General features: G+C 41.0%; 2 protein-coding genes across 3 annotated transcripts; one reads left to right on the plus strand and one right to left on the minus strand.

Annotated features, from left to right (window-relative positions):
• Window positions 1-1110: 1110 nt before the first annotated feature.
• rnf114 (ring finger protein 114) lies at window positions 1111-6855 on the minus strand. The gene is made up of 6 exons (XM_018668183.2): window positions 6671-6855; window positions 5668-5818; window positions 4753-4859; window positions 3387-3501; window positions 3174-3281; window positions 1111-3089 (listed from the first exon to the last, which is right to left on the minus strand). Exons 1-6 carry the CDS (start codon window positions 6805-6807, stop codon window positions 3024-3026), a joined length of 684 nt encoding a protein of 227 aa, XP_018523699.1. The 5' UTR covers window positions 6808-6855; the 3' UTR covers window positions 1111-3023.
• A 973-nt stretch (window positions 6856-7828) lies between these two features.
• spata2 (spermatogenesis associated 2) lies at window positions 7829-16111 on the plus strand. 2 transcript variants are annotated; one of them, XM_018668181.2, is made up of 3 exons: window positions 7829-7939; window positions 9004-9846; window positions 10744-16111. In XM_018668181.2, exons 2-3 carry the CDS (start codon window positions 9496-9498, stop codon window positions 12097-12099), a joined length of 1707 nt encoding a protein of 568 aa, XP_018523697.1. In that variant the 5' UTR covers window positions 7829-7939; window positions 9004-9495; the 3' UTR covers window positions 12100-16111. The 2 variants fall into 2 exon arrangements, with proteins under 2 accessions (XP_018523697.1, XP_018523698.1); XM_018668182.2 differs by lacking the exon at window positions 7829-7939 and adding an exon at window positions 7950-8632.
• The last annotated feature ends 23 nt before the right edge of the window (window positions 16112-16134 follow it).

Here is a 16134-nt window from a genome sequence, read left to right on the forward strand (position 1 = left end):
TCAAGGATGCTGGATTTCAATCAAAGTACCGTCATCACAGGAGACTTGGGTTGAAGGGCGCGGGGGGGCTTACAATACATTAAAAGAAAACAAAAGGCTGGCAAAGGGGTGTCTAGGGTAGAGTGATGGTGCGACACACTTCTAAAACAAGCCACCGTCCCCACGCCTCTCGCAGTGTGCCTTTGGGCACATGTAGCATTAATTGCTGCCTCCACAGAGCCTGCAGACTGCACACACTATCTATTGCTCGCATCAAAGAAACCACATGCTGAACTTTATGAAATTTTTATTCAATGTGTTCACTTCTCTTCCCCTTTTCCCTCTCTTTCTTCCTATTCCTATTCCCCACCTTGCCCACCCCCCCTCCTTTTTTTTTTAGCTCCGCCACCAAACAGACAAGAAAGACTTCTCTCTCTGCCATGTTTTTCGGCTCGACTTCCTTCCTGCCCAGAAGCACTCGAGTATCTCGTTAGTTCTCTCAGCGCTAACGTCTCTCCTCCTTGTGCCAGGAGCAAAAACCTGATCGGGAGGGGAAATAAAGAGAAGAAAAGAGAAGAAAGGGGGGACTACATCAAGAAGTTTGGTGGGTAGAGATTCTCCGTAGAGCTAGGTGAGAAACTGTAATATCATTTAGCTACAGTAATTACAAATACAGGGAGCACACAAAGGAAAGAATGGAGATGAGAGGGTTTTTTCTCCCTGTGGACAATGTACACCGAAGGGCCTAAGTTTCATCATAAACTTAGCACAGATTCAAATACATGCAAAAACACATTGCAAGATCATTGTTGGTGTGACATAGCACTGCCCTGATTTCTAATACATGAACAAAGGTTTGTAGAGAGGTTGCCTTATTTAATATATTCCACTATTCTTTTCACTAACACACACCTTTTGCCCTTTGCCTGATTATGACAGCTGAGCAAATCCAGAGTTTAGACTGATGCACCCTGAACATTACCTTCTTGTTAACTGCTCTCTCTTACACACACACACACACACACACACACACATATACACTGTGGTCATCCATCAAAGCAGCGACTGTTGTTTCTTCCCCCACAAGTCTCATACACACAGGTATAAATCACTGCGCCTGATTTCTGGGGCCAGGGTTTAAATAATTAAAGAGCTTTAATTTATCAGGATTTAGCACCCAATGACAGTAGGGCTGACAAAAGAGAATGAGCGATATATTGAGAAAGAAAAAAGGTCATTATACATGAGAAACACATACAAAATTATTACACATTTTACTGGAAAGAGAAACAAACATCTAGGCCTAAGTGGCACCAAAGACTAAGTGAAAAGGCATTAAGGTTCTGCTCTAGAGCTACTTGATCTGGGTGTATGCAGTTTTATTTACCTGTTGGTAGAAGACAAAATGCATTGCAACTGTGAGTGAAGATTTGTACAACTGAATATGGTTGTGACCAGTACAAGTCATGGGAAAATGACACTAATGTAAAATAATAGATGGACACAATCACATTTTAACAATTAAAATAAAAACATCCAGCAAAAATCAAGCAAAGTCAAACAAATATCTTGTTACTTCACGTGCTACCAGTATTTGGAAGCATACAAATAATAACTATGTTGATATATATATATATATGTATATATATTTATTTTTTATTTTTTTCCAAGACTGTTGGCAGTGATATTGAGAATATGAAAACCAGCAAAACAAACTGGAGGGTTTTTTTGTGAAGAAGCATCCGAGACACTGGGCATGAAAGAACACACAACAGTAAGTTACAAGTCACGTCATCAACTGTCTAACAAGTGAAGTTCCGGTTATTTTGTTAAAACTATAACAAATAACCCCACCAAAACCTCAGTTACTAAAGACCAGTGACATTTTTGTATGATGCATTTTAACAAATCCCAGTTTAAAAACTAAGCTGAGAACAACACAATGAGTAAAGCACATTTATAGAATGAAATCTGTGTTAAATTCTGCCTTGCAACAGAGCCAGGTGGCTGGTGAGGGTCAGCGGCCGTCATGGATGGCCAAAGAACGGTGGAACTCTACTGCCCTCCTATGGTCATAAACATGCAAAGAAACTCCCGACAAATGAAAATCACAGAGCCAATTATGACACACTGATGGCCTCCTACTTGTATCTTTTGGTTCACTGAATGAAGTCTTAGCCCTATGAGTTTTGGAAGTCAGAAACAAGATCTACCAGCAGGCACAAAGACATAAGGGAGAAACATTACAATAAAGCAAACAGCCATCTCTGGCTTTGTTTGACCCTCGTATTATTTATTCTTTCCAGTAGATCTCTGAAAACAGAATGAACACACACACTCTCACACACACACACCCAGAAACAGCATAAAAAAAAGACAGAGCTTCCTGCTAATAAACTCAAAAACAATACAAACAAAATCCCACAAAACAAAAACCAAACAACCAAACAGAACAAAATCCCCCCTTCTCTTTTAAGAGTAAACATGCATGGTCACTCTTGAGTAGATTATTATATATTATTGTTTACATTACTTGACCAATGACTTCACTGAGTGAAGTTTGTTGTTTCCTGGCAATAATTAGCCACCTAGTGGTCAAACCCTTTTATAACATCAAGTTTTGACAACAGGGATTTTAATTACAACTTTGGAAGTTTCTGGCTGTATGACACCAAGTCATCAATGAACAAACAGCTTAATAAACATATTTTAGTAGATATTCAACAAACTATCAAATCTACAGACTCAACTGGGGGAAGATAAGAGATTATCACACCAGAAACACAGTGTCACTCCTAAATCAGAAAGTACAATATGCTTTTTAACCATATTGCAATTGATTCATTATCTGAATAATAAACCTATAGATTCGTGGTTACAATACCAATTCCCTGTGAAACTGATCACCCATGGTAATACAGTACCACCATCCTCATGACAGATGAATGGTGATAAAGTATGTTGTTCTGTCTTCTCAAGACTTCACATCACCATCTCCCCTTCACTTCACTAGATCTCGCCTCTGGTGGATTGTTCCTTACACTTCAGTTGTCCAAAAGGGAGCGCTGTAGAGCCTCCTGGATCATTGTGTGCTCATCTGTGGAGTAGTCCTGCAAATACATGGGTGAGTAGGTAAGTGAACTGATCAATAACATAGAAAGAAACCCTGTGTTGTGTTTAGGGCCTCAACTTACAACAAAGGTATCATAGGAGAAAGTGTGCCTGATCTTCAGGTGCTGGAAAAAGTCAGCACTCCTGTAGTTAGGGTCCCCCCAGGGCATCGAGGCACAGATGGGGCAGACCTAAACAGATAGAGAGTGGAAGAAATAAAATATTTATGAACAAATGATGGTTAAAACCAAAAAAAGCACAACTGATGGAATCACAGTGTAATGTGGATTTCTTACTACTTGGCGTGCATCTCGAGCATGCTGGGTAGTGCAATGTTCAACCAGGCCGTCCTGATCGAGGTTCTGGCAGTTGCAGTATGGACAGGTGAAGGTGTAGCGATTTGGCAAAGGACTGTGGGAAAGAAACCAATATTAAAAAATAATAGACTGATTTTGTATTTGGGCATTTTTAAAATCCAACTAACTCTGTAAAACAAACTAAAAAGGCCAAAGTCTGATAAGTCTTCATGTCCACATTACAAATGACTGTTTCTCAAACTTCTCTTATTTGTGAAAACAAAATGGCAGTTCAGTCTGTTATCAGGTTTAGGTCCAGGTTACTTTATTGTCTCCCATGGAAAAAAAAGTGTCTCAAATTAAGGGAACTGCTGCACCAGATATCACAATAAAACTGTAAATACATTACACTGACAGGAACATACTTCTCACTTGCATTAATATAGGCACACATGCAGTTGATAAAACCTTCTGTCATCTTTGAGCCCCACCACTGCTCTGAGGTGACAGGGGTATGAATGAATGTTAATAGTGATTATGCTTAGCACAGAGGGACCTTGTACGTCCTTCTAGAGTATTTTTACCCCTGTAATCCATTATTACTTTTTGAGCTACTTAGTTATGGCTGCAACATGCAGATTGATTGTTTAGTTTACAAAGGGATTAACAACTAGATAGTTAACTGGAGCATACAAAGTTGTTGTTGAAGAAAACGGTTTAAGTCCTGTGTTTCCTTGGCTGCATCAGACTGGACTGTAAATGGGTTTTCAGTGGAATTTACAGCTGATAAAGTTGAGAACAACATTATGCTGTCCTGTACAGATTCTAGATAAAACTGTGACAGTAAGACCTATGTTGTAATATACCTGAAATTCCCTTCTGTCATACTTGTAATTTTTTGTGCATTTCAAGATGGAATGTAAAACTGTGCCAGCGGGTAAGTACTGAACTGTGTCAAAAATCTCTCCCTGTTGGCTACCTAGTGCACAACACAGTATGTACTTTCTGTCGATTTATTTGAGTGCCCAAATTATCTGTACAATGAACAGTATGTAGTGGCCTAAAAAATACACCTCTACTGTTTGCCCACGAAAAACTCCCACAACGCAATGCTTCATCTTTGATAGATATGTCAGTAAACATTTAGACTGAAAACAGCTAAACAACAAATGCAAGTGGCTGCATTGTTGTAGGCGTGTTGTTTCAGAGATCACTAAGACATAAAATACAGTCAAGGAAGTCCAGTTTGAGAAATAGATCTGAGAGTTTGAAGACTTATCAGATGCTAATACACTGCCAGCAGTTTATGGTACTATGAGACAGGATGATTTTACTACTCTGGACTCCTTATTGCCTTCTACTTCACCTGATGATGGCAGGTTGGCTCTGGGCAGTGGTCCTCACTCCCTCCTCAATGTAGTCCTGGTATTTTGAACAGGCAGCTGTGTGGCTTCTCATCTGAGAAAGGCCAATCTGAAAAGTGAGATGACACATATCTGTAACGACCACATCAGGACCAGCATCATGTAATTGTTGTCTATTGTTTGTAATTTAAACTCTGCTACTGTCTGAATATAAAGACTGAAGCTCAGCCTCAGTATATGTTGTAGGGTTGGGCAATATGTTCAAATTTTTCAGCTTGCCACCATCAGTCCAACAACCAGCGACTGCAGATATATTTGTGTAGGTGTGTGCTGACTTTGCCTGTAAAGACAGACTGAACAGCTGTTAAACACTATTTGAGTCAGATGGCATCAGATGAAGGATGCCTTACTTGCAGCTTCCAAATGTACAAACAGGTGGGGATAACATATGCTATTAAATGATCAGGGTGCACAACCACACATACAGTTTCTGTTTTATGAATTGATGTTGCCTTTAACACCAATCGCTCAGACAGAAACCACTAAAGACGGTTTAATTGTCATTTAGTCACTGCCCTGTTTTATGAAAGACGGAAATCAGTGCAACAAGAATGTGCATGACAAGTCCAACTGGCAGTGTCTATTGGCATACACCTTGAATTGCCCTTTATAGGTTAATTATTTACTGAGTTGAATTCTCAAGGAGGCAGACCATTAAATTAGCAAAATAAAATGACAAAAATCGCCCTCCAGAAAAACAACCAGTGCCCAACCCTAATATGCCATTATGATATCTTCAGCCACAGTGGTCGCCTTGTGCATGGCAGTGATCCGTCTAAATGTTTGTATGTTTCCAGATCCAGTTTACAACAAACCAGCAGAGTTCATTTAGATGTCTCATGTCATTTTTTGCATACCTGAACTCCACATCCCTTGCAAGCAGCCACAGATGATTGGATGAGGGCCTCTAGTTCAGCAGCTTTAGTCCAGTGGCCCAGTGTGGCCCTACATACAGCACAAACAGGCTTCTGTGGACGCAAACACTCCTGCAGACAACTCTGGCAAAACCTGACAAGAGATGGGAGAAGGAATGAGATGATGAACACAGTGAGGGAAACAAGTCACTGAGTGTGTTTACATGTGCACTAGTATCTCAGTTTTGTGTCTTATCCTGGTTTTGATCATATCCAGGATGTGATTTTTACTTGGAACATGAGAAACCAGGTTATTCATTTCCCTGCAAACAAGTATCTAGGTTTCTGATAATCTGGGAACAGTTGTGTCTTTCTCACCATCTCAGCAATTATGGAGTATCTATTCTGTGCTTACAAATAATGTTTAGAAACCTGGATAAGATGTTTACATGTTGTATACACCTTATTCGGGTTTCTGAACCAAGAGTGAGATGTTTACATGCACAACATGTGAACAGGATACTCCAAAAACCTGACCACAACCAGAGTAATAAATAAAACACGCTCTCTGACACGAGAAACTGGATAATGTAATTTGGTGGAATATCCCTGTAAAGCTTCTGACAAGAGCTTCCTGTAAATCAGATGGAAAGTCCCCACCTCAAGAGGGCGCAGGGACTTGTAGTCCTGTTGAGTGATTTGACGAGTACAAACAGTAGTGGTGTAAACTACAACTCCCAGGCGAGGCCTCCTCTTTGATGTAAACAAAACTGAAACTGATTTAGCAAGCTGGCACTGTTTTACCAAATATTCAAGTCAGTAAAATTGAATTACAAGAGCACAACAAAGGCAGATACACGCGTGGTGGATGTTTTGTCAGTCTGGTGAAACGACATGTTTAAAAACAAGCATTTCCCCCCATTATTTTCACCTCGTATCATTGCATCGCTGGTGGTAGACGTGGGTTAAGAGGAGGACAATCGGAAGAAAAGGGTAAAATACTCACGTATGTCCGCATTGTGTTTTTACGGGACTGTCGAAGATTTCGAGGCAGACTGGACAGACGAATTCTGACACGTCGCTGCTCCCGTCAGAGACGTTTTTCTTGAGCTGTGCTGCGCTGAAACCTCCGAGCATCGCCATTTCTTTTCTTCACTGAGATAGTCCCCCACCGACCGTCCCGGTAACGACGTCACCGGCTCCTGCTTCTTTTTTAAGCGCGAGGGCGGAGTTATGTCTTAGAATACAACATACGATCACATTTCCAATTTATTGTATAAAAACAAGGGGTGGGAGGAGTATTGAGAGCCTTTCCTAGAGCAGCCTAGTAAATTAAGGAAAATAACATCTTTAATTCTATGAAGATATAGACTGGGTTATACAGGACCCTCAATTTTCCATCTTCCATCACTGTAGCTTGCACATGTGTTGTATTTTATTTTCATTCTTAAAGCCAGCTGCTGGTGAGGAACTGTAAGACTACATATTGCACAGATTTAATAAAGAAATGAATAATCGGAAAAGGTATTAAAAACACTAGCCTCTTTATACGTATGAGTACAAATGCAATATTTAAGTGTGGAAAAGCAGAAAATACTCAAATAAAGTAAAAATACCTCAGAACTGTACTCAAGAACAGAACCTGAGTAGATGTACTTAGTTACTCTCCATCACTGATAAAACTGGACCATCTTTGTTAAGTCTCACCTCTGTTAAGTAACAGTGACAATGCGGCCAGCGTTTACAATGATTTAGGGCTATAACTTACGATTTTTAATTTATTTATTTATGTTCTTGATTGGTCAATAAAATGTTTTGTCTGTAAAATATCAAAGTACCCCAGTAGGGTAAAGTTCATTTCCAGGAGCCTGAGGTAGCATCTCTAAATATCTTCTTTTGTCTTACAGTCCAAAACATCATAATAATTACAGTTTTAGATAATCCTACAATTCATCATTCTTTAAAACATAAAACCTGAATCGTTTGCACAGTACTAAAGACAAATGTTTTCTGTGAGCACGTATGTTCTGCTGAATTAGGAACAAACTGCACGCGTGAGATCATATTTTTGTCGTCCAAAAAAATCTGTACTCATGCAACTTGTACGTACTGAATAATGATAGTGATGTGGTTGGTGGGCTCTGCATCCCTTCCTCCTCAGCACGTGGGCCCCTGATGCTGATGAACTGTCAGAACTGAGGGCATGCGCATTGTGATTATGGGAATTTCCAACAGCTGAGGAGGCGTAGCTAGCCACGGCTAGCACTTGTTAAAGGTAAGGTGTGCGGGTGATGGTGTTTTTCTGACAAAACTGTGTGATCTCTCAGCTGGAGCAGAATTAGACTTGGTGGCACAATAGTCACGCCACGATAACTGTTGTATGGTTAACTGAGTCTAAATTCGCCAATGATTTCTATCTAGCGATGGACCGCCCTGCTAGCTAAAGAAATTGTTAGCTAGCCAGCTGCGCAGAAATGGGCGTTCACTGCTTAGCTTATACTCAGCTGGGGGCCCATGCCAGTCACAGTATCGGGTTTTGTCGGGTTTGAGAGTCATGAAAAATTAACGTAGGACTGTTCTCTGGCCGTCTCCTTTAATATCAAAGTTGGTCGTGGCGAACTGGTTCTGTTGCATTTGATGCGCAATCGTAAGGCATGCTGATGTTGTTAGCTAAGGCGTGCTAGCTTGCTAAACGGATGCTTGCTAAGGTTGATGTGTGAGGTAACTGGAATAGCCGGCCAGCACGCTTGGGAACGGGAAGCCCAACATTTCCTCTACCGTGGCTCGTGCTTCATGGCAGATTTTAGGCTTACGCGCACCTATGCGTCTTATTTTGCGTTCTTGATTTAAGCTAACTATTGCTAAGTGCAGGCTACCATGGGTCACACGCCTGTAACGTAGTACCGATCACTCACACATTCACTGGCGCAAACAGGAGCGCAAGACAAAAGGGATATGTCTGTCAACAGTAAGTCCCGGTCCTGGTTATGTACACTGTATTTCCCCTAATCTTTTTCTTGGTTGCGTACATCATGATAATAATCTGCCAGCCCAACCTATTAGCTGTACGACCAACATAAAATAGCCCACACAATGCATCCTCACACCATCCCACTCAGAGTACAGATACTGCTCTTCCAAATAGTGATGCATATACACTCTCATCTGAACCATTGGATTGTGGAAAAGCTCTCTTAATGATGTCAGTTACAAATGCATTTGGGTTGAATTAACACTGAGTGAAACAGTAGAGAGAAATTTGGCACAAGTTTTCCTCTGTCTTTTTGTGCATCAGACTGAGAGATTTACATTTTTAAATGCTCTCCTGTGTCATTACAGCTCGGTGACGGCTCAGAAGAATCACACGATCATCAGTGTGTCTTCATGATGAGTGACCTTGAACTCTACACATGCTGAAACCAAGGAATGGAATAGATACAACTCTGCATTTACAGAGCGTGAAGCAAAAGCTTCTCCTGACCTCATCTTGCATGACATAGGCCTGTTTGTCTGGAAACAAGTCGGGCTTTGAGCCAGTACCAGAGATGCCCGTAAGAAGGCATCCCTACAGGCTGCAGCCTAGCTACGCCAACTGAAAGCATCAGACAACTGTGCCTCTTGTTTAGAGGATGTGCTGCTGATTGGACGCAACATCTCATTCCTCTTCCACCTCTCCAAAACGTTATTAACGTTGAGTGTGTGCCAGCGTGTACAGTGAATAATGGTGGCCAAAAATGGTGCTTGAATGTAGCATCCTGGTGCAGGGTGTGCTAAAAGGGGTGAGGCTCTCTCAGAAAAGTATAACAGCTGACTGATAGTCTGCTGCTGATAATGGATGCCAAGTTAAAAGAGGACCTGTTTCGGAGGTATGTGACGGCACTAGAGAGGCGTCTGGAGGAGGGAGGGGAATGCACAGGGACTGGAACTGCACCTGAAGGGGACAAAAGCAGACACAAGGACAGTGAGGCCCTACTCTCCACAGCCACAGCTCTGCTTGGGGCCTACCAGCCAGATCCAGCACAACGTTTCCGCATGGTGCGTTTCTATGAGGTGGTGGAGAACTCCCTCCGCTGCCAGAGAGGGGGAAACCTCAAGAGCTTGGAGAGAGCCTTCCACACCCTGGAAACCATCTGCACCAACCTCTTGCTCTTCCCTTGGAAGAAGGAGTTCAGATGTATAAAGGTGCGTTGAGTTTATTCACAGGGTTGTCATTTTATTTTTACTTTTTCTTAATCTGTTTAAAACTGACAACAAACACACCATCTGCTTTCAATACTGCTTTAGGAGTTACATTTCCCAGTTTCCAAATGACAAAATGAACACCTGAAAAATAAAGCAACTTAAAATAAATAAATAGATAAATAAACATATTACATATTACTTTATATTACAATTTAAATATCTTTCAGAGCTTGAGGCAGAAACAAGAATGTTCCTCTGTCCATATTTTCACAGTTTACAGTCCCCATTGTTGTAGCTGTGCCACTGGTCACAAAGACTGTAGTTATCTTTTAAGGCTGATAATGTACAGAAGCAGTACAGAATATACAGATCATGTGTAGGCTGCAAATTAACGTATTGATTTGTGTATGTGATGTCAGCTCCTTGTCTCTGTAGTTGAATTATTTCTGTAAAGAAGTCTGAAACAAGTCTATCCAACATTAGCATCTGACATAATACTAACATATACATTCTGTAACATAATTATAATTCTTGTTTAATTTAGTATTTAGTTAGTTAGAATGTTATTTTCTAATTGTAACACTATTCAGTGTGTTATATATAAACAAAAGGGTAGTGTCACCACAATAATTTAAAATGCAGAACCCAGTCCTGCTACCCCTTTTAAATTTCTTGCCATGTTTTTGAAATACTTAATCATTAGATGACACCTGTGTGTGAGTTAATATTTTTTAATGTGGTTAAAAAGGTTTACATCTATAATGTTAGTATATACTGTAGCAAAACAGACCTGTATTTTGAATTTATATGATATCAGAGAAATAGAATGTTAAGTTTATTTTTTGTGTCCAGCTGTTTTAATTGACACTAATGCTGATTAACTAATTTCTCTTTTAGACCTTCACTGGCCCGTATGTGTACCATCTGCAGTCTGCCATTCCTGATGCTGAACTCCGATCTCTAATGCGCACCATTGGCTACGCCTGTGACCATGATTCGCAGTTCCATTTGCAGGAACACCCAGGAGGCGCAAATCATTTCCGCCAGTTGGCGTTCGAGCTCTTCTTGGCCCAGGCAGAGTGTCGTCTTCTGGGAGAGGTAGTGGCTCTGGCCCGTGGTTCAGCGTCAGAGCTGGAGGCCCTGGAACTCCGTAGAGGGTGCAGAGATGATGCAGCTGGCTGTGCTGAGGCACTCCGCAGGCGCGACAGCCTCGGGGCAGATATGGCTAGGCTGTCTGTGCGGCCACTGGATATAGAGAGGCCTCATGCACACCACCTGCGGAGAGGAAGCCGACCGTCTAAGTCTGTGGATGTTACAGATGGGGCTGGCCATTGGCACGCAGCTGTTAGCAAGCCTGTCTTGAAGGCCTCATTGAGCCTGAGGAAGGAGCCTCTGTTTGTGGATGCAGAGGAGGATATGAAGGATGAGATCATCAGGCCCAGCACCTCAGCGTCTCTCTTCTCTGTGGTTGCTCCACCTTCCTATAGCCCTGTTGCAGATTTCTTCCCAATTCAGTCACCTCCCCCGGCTGATGCTTACACGTCCTACCACCTGTCCTCTTTGGATGAGATTGACTTGTACACTGAGAGGGGTGGCGCTGGGACGGGAGGAAGGCAGACCCCCTCTCGACCTCCATCCAGAGAGCCTCGTGAGGCAAGGGATGGGTGGCTGCTCAAAGCTCACGGTAGTGTGAAGTGTCAGGGCTGTGGGCTGGGCTGCTCAACTATGGCTTCCTGCCAGAGGTGTGACATGATCCTCTGTGCTGCCTGTCATGATGTGGACCCCTCCCCTTGTTGTGGCCTCCAGGACTACCACCCCAAATCGCCACGACCCCTTGATGGATACATCCCCGTCAAGGAGAAGTTGTCTGTCTACTCCAATACTCACTCCCACTCCCATCTCCACCCCCATCCCCTCACACTGACTCACTCACACTCTCACCCCCATCCTCACCCCCAGATGATGGAAAAACCCCTCATGTCCACTAAGCTGTTTCCAAGCAAGTCTGTTGCCTTGACGACGCCAAAGGGAGGCAGCAGTGAGCGAATGAGCATGGGGGGATCGCGGTGCGGGTTTTGCAACAAGCCAGGTGCATCACATACCTGTGTGAACTGCTCAAAGGTGTCATGTGACTCATGCATGGGCTTGTATGCAAAGGATATGTGCACGCGAAAGAATCCCCAGCACAGCTTTGTACCCAACCATCAGCTCAATTTCAAATCTGGCACCATATCTCACCTGGTGTACCGATGAATCAGGCAGACAAAATATTTTGTTTCTCCCCCTCCGGCCCCTTAACCCACAGCGTAGTCTTGCACTATTGCTTTAGCTCTGTTCCCACTCAAAAGGGAAGATAGTGAATGAGTTGTTTATCTGATGGTCTTTTTGCTCTCTCTAACACTCTCTTGAACTTTGTACATTTTCTCTGTCAGTAGGACCCTGGAATGCACATGCCACAGAGAGCCATATCGTGTGCCCATCTCTCTGCCTTGTACAAGTTCAGGCCTTTTATCTATTTCTTCCTCCTTTTACCTTGCTACCTGCTCTTGAGTAGTCATGTGATGTTGTAGCGCTTCCCAAATTCCTCAAATTTTGTCCTCCTCAAAAAGGGAAACTAGAGAAAAGAGAGTTTAATTCCTTCTCATCTTGAATGAATTCCGTCCAAATGAACATATATACTTTGCCTAACTTCTCAGCTAAAAATTCCTCTAATATATAAATATATATATATATATATATATATACAGTATATATATATGTGAGTGTGTGTGTGTGAGAGTGTGTGTGTGTGTGTGTGTGTGTGTGTGTGTGTGTGTGTGTGTGTGTGTAGAAAAGACCTCTGAGCTTGCATTGTGACAAAGGGGATCTTTTTAAACTTGAAAATAGTAGGGAAAACAGAGAAAACATACACTGGAAGTCAATAAGTCAATAGTATATATTTTTAATCTCTATTCTCTAGAACAATGTGAGACTGTTAAATGGGCATGAGGTCTGGCATTGGGATATTTGGGGTATAAACTTATGTCTGTGGGTGTGGGGTGGGAGATATCGCAAAGGGACATATTGAGACAATGGTCAGATGCCATATATTCTATTTAAAAGATTATGCCTTGTAAATTAACCCTCAATTGTTTCTGGTTATATGACTAAGGTGGAAATGCTGCTGTTGACTTGAGACGTTGAAGATTTGTGGTGTTGACTTCTTTCTGGTAAATAGCCTGTTGAGTTGTGTCAGTTCCAAGCCCCCTACCCTCCTTTCATTACACTCCTCCAGCCTCCATGGTCCATGATGTTGTAGTGCCCCCTTACCAGAACAGTGGTTCCCTGTCAGTCTCAGGTGGGGTCACAGGAAGTCTCACGCTGGGCCACAAATCAAGTGATTGCGGTTCTTTGATAGTGTGTGAGCCTATTGATTGGTTTTAGACAGTATGAAAGTGTATACTCTTGACACGGTTTCTGTCTACCTCAAATGGCTTCAGCTTATACACCCAGTTTGACACTGTGGTTTCAAACTAGCCCTAAAAGCCTATGAAACACTGTATTTATTCCATCATTTTTCTCTAATTTGCCAGTCATGTTTTGGCTGAATGGAAAACATCTCCTCTTAAAATCAACTGATTCAGTCACTTTTAAAGGTTAGCAGAGGTTTTTTTTATTTTGTGAGATAATCCTGGGATTTGTCTTCTGAACAACATAACACAGGATTTTCTGTTTTGTAGCTGGTTACAGTTTTTCTATATACAGAGGGTGGACATAAAAACATGAACACTTGTAAATTATAACTAAGCGATAGCCCTATAACAAATACTATATTCAATATGACCTTCAGAAAGATGCTGGAGTTTCATTGTAATTTCTGTGCCTGTGTTTTGTGTTGGTGGCGTACTTAATTGCAAAGTACTGTAAATCATTTACTTATTCTACAGACAAAATGACAGCAACAGCTTACAATATCTTGCAATTAAGTACAATAGACTTTAGGCTCAAAAATGACAAGTAAGTGATGTTGAATTGATGCCTCTTTTCCACTGTATTTAAAAACTATTATTATTTCATCTTCACAAAGATAGGATTTGTCAAACGGCTATTGTACTATATTTTACAGGGACTCATGTTGTTGCGTCCACTTACTTGTAAAACAAATTGATTCCAAGTGTGCAATAAGTTTTGTGCTGAATTTCCAAGGTTGTTAGGTTTACAATGTGCTGAGTTATTTTTCTGATTTTAAGAACCAGAAAATCCCTCTCTTAGACCCCTGATTTGGGACTTATTTGGTTAGCATGAGTTTCCTCAAGCAAGTCACTGCCATTTGCTGTGGAAAGTTCATTCAAATAATTTATTAGTGTACTTAAGGGTTGGGGTCATCACAGATAAACAAACTCTGCTAGCATTTAAAACTGAGTGTCATAAATTTAGAGGGTACTTTTTGTAATTAGGCTTTGATTCTTTATGTAAAAGGAGAACTGATACAGCATGATGCAGTTGATAGCTAGCAAGGGCTACTTTCAAATCACATTTTGTTTAAAAAAAAAAAAAAAAAAAAGTCTGGGTTATTTTGACAGACTCTTTAGGCTACCGTAGCCTTTATGTTCTGTCAGGAGTAACCTTTAAATGCCTTAAGCTCATTCAACTGTCCTGTATTTTAAGTTTTTGGTGTTGTCATTTACGTTGCTCTGTGTTTTACCAGCCTGTAGATTAAACATTAACATGGTTTTGTCAGGCTATATGAATTAAATACGTAGCCTGTTCTATGAGAGCTAAGGAGAAAGAGAAAGAGTAACTGAAAAATACACACTTGTATGGATTAATTACTGCACAGTAGGGTTTCTAAGACAGAGCATAATGAACAAGGTATATTATCAGAATTATGCAGCAAATCACACATTGTAGACCAATATATATACTACAGGGGCTTACAGGGGTTAATGTCTGTAATTATAACCATATTTTGCTTGGAAGTCAAATTTAATATATTTTCCTTTACTTACAGATATTACCAAACACGCATTTGGTTGCAGGGAATGAGGTCTGATCTCATACTTACGTTGATTCCTTCCCTTTAAAACTAAGTTTTGTGTTTTTTGTCTTTATCATTTTATACCACGTGAAGAAGGGAAGTTTTGATACCATTTGGATGTAGCTTAAGGGTTCTTTGAAGGATGTTCTTGATTCAACATTAGCTAACTTGGGTATCACAAAAGTCTCGAGTGACCTTAGGGGAGGTGTGCAATTGTTTTTGTTTTCATCTAATGAAGCCTTTCTAGATAGTTTGAATATTTATCATAGATATATTTTCAGTTGCTCGAATCTGTTCATTGCAAATCATACCAGCAACAAAGACGACTTTCAGAAGTATTGAGCCATCTTGCAAGAGCGATCATATTGCCAAATGAAGAACAAATATCTTATTGAAGTAGAAAACAGAATCCTGTGGCTCGCCTGGATGTACAGTTAATGTAACATAAATCTGTGGTTTTGCTAAAGCTTAGCCTTGTGTCTGTAGATGTTGGCCTTTTTAAGAAGACTAGAAAGAAAAAAATCAACATAGATACCTACCCGCACACCATGGGATGTGGATTTGACTCGGATCAGTGGACTGATAAATTGTATAGGTCACTACAAAGGGCTAAACAGTCTTCAGGGCTGCTGCTAAGTTTGTGGGCACTGTTTTAATCTTTTAGTGAACAACTGACTTGTCATAGGTAAATATCTAATGTGGAGCTTACTTTACATTCATCCGTGGAGATGAATAACCGATGTTGGAAAAACAAAAGAGCTATTTTTATTTTGTGTCATGGAATACATTGAGCCATTTGAACATGATTGGTTTAACCCACACCAGACACACTCAAGTCATTGTGGAAGTCAATACTCCCTTTACCTCTTTGTGTGGTTATCTTACTGATATTAACAGTGGTGGTGTAGTTAGGCAGCCCCTTTACCATTCCCTGTTTCCCAAACCCTCTCTTGGCATGCTCTGTACAAGGCCCAAACCCATACCTCTTCTCCCTCAATCCTACATGTACCCTCACCCATTTTCTCCCCTCTCTCCTTCCCCCCCTTCCACCTTGGCACTGAGGATCATTGCACAATGTCTATGTGAAGGGGTATGGACCTTACGATCAATATGTGGGCATACATGGGGATGGAAAGGGAAAATAGCCAAAATTGTTAATTGGTGAAAAAAATCTATAAATATATATATATTGAAACGTAAATGAGATTTTATAAAATAATTTAAAGAATAAAATTCTGAAAAAAAAAACTTTTGCCTTTTCTGAGTTTGTG

Source organism: Lates calcarifer, linkage group LG6, assembly GCF_001640805.2.
Source record: "Lates calcarifer isolate ASB-BC8 linkage group LG6, TLL_Latcal_v3, whole genome shotgun sequence".
In the NCBI taxonomy this organism is placed as follows: domain Eukaryota; kingdom Metazoa; phylum Chordata; class Actinopteri; family Centropomidae; genus Lates; species Lates calcarifer.

Coding starts and splice junctions, on each gene's coding strand:
- rnf114 (XM_018668183.2), bottom strand. CDS start 6,807: ATGGCGATGCTCGGAGGTTTCAGCGCAGCACAGCTCAAGAAAAACGTC. Junction 3,282..3,386: donor CTCGAGATGCACGCCAAGTA/GTAAGAAATCCA, acceptor CTATCTGTTTAG/GTCTGCCCCATCTGTGCCTC. Junction 3,090..3,173: donor TCTCCTATGATACCTTTGTT/GTAAGTTGAGGC, acceptor ATGTATTTGCAG/GACTACTCCACAGATGAGCA.
- spata2 (XM_018668181.2), top strand. CDS start 9,496: ATGGATGCCAAGTTAAAAGAGGACCTGTTTCGGAGGTATGTGACGGCA. Junction 9,847..10,743: donor AGGAGTTCAGATGTATAAAG/GTGCGTTGAGTT, acceptor TTTCTCTTTTAG/ACCTTCACTGGCCCGTATGT.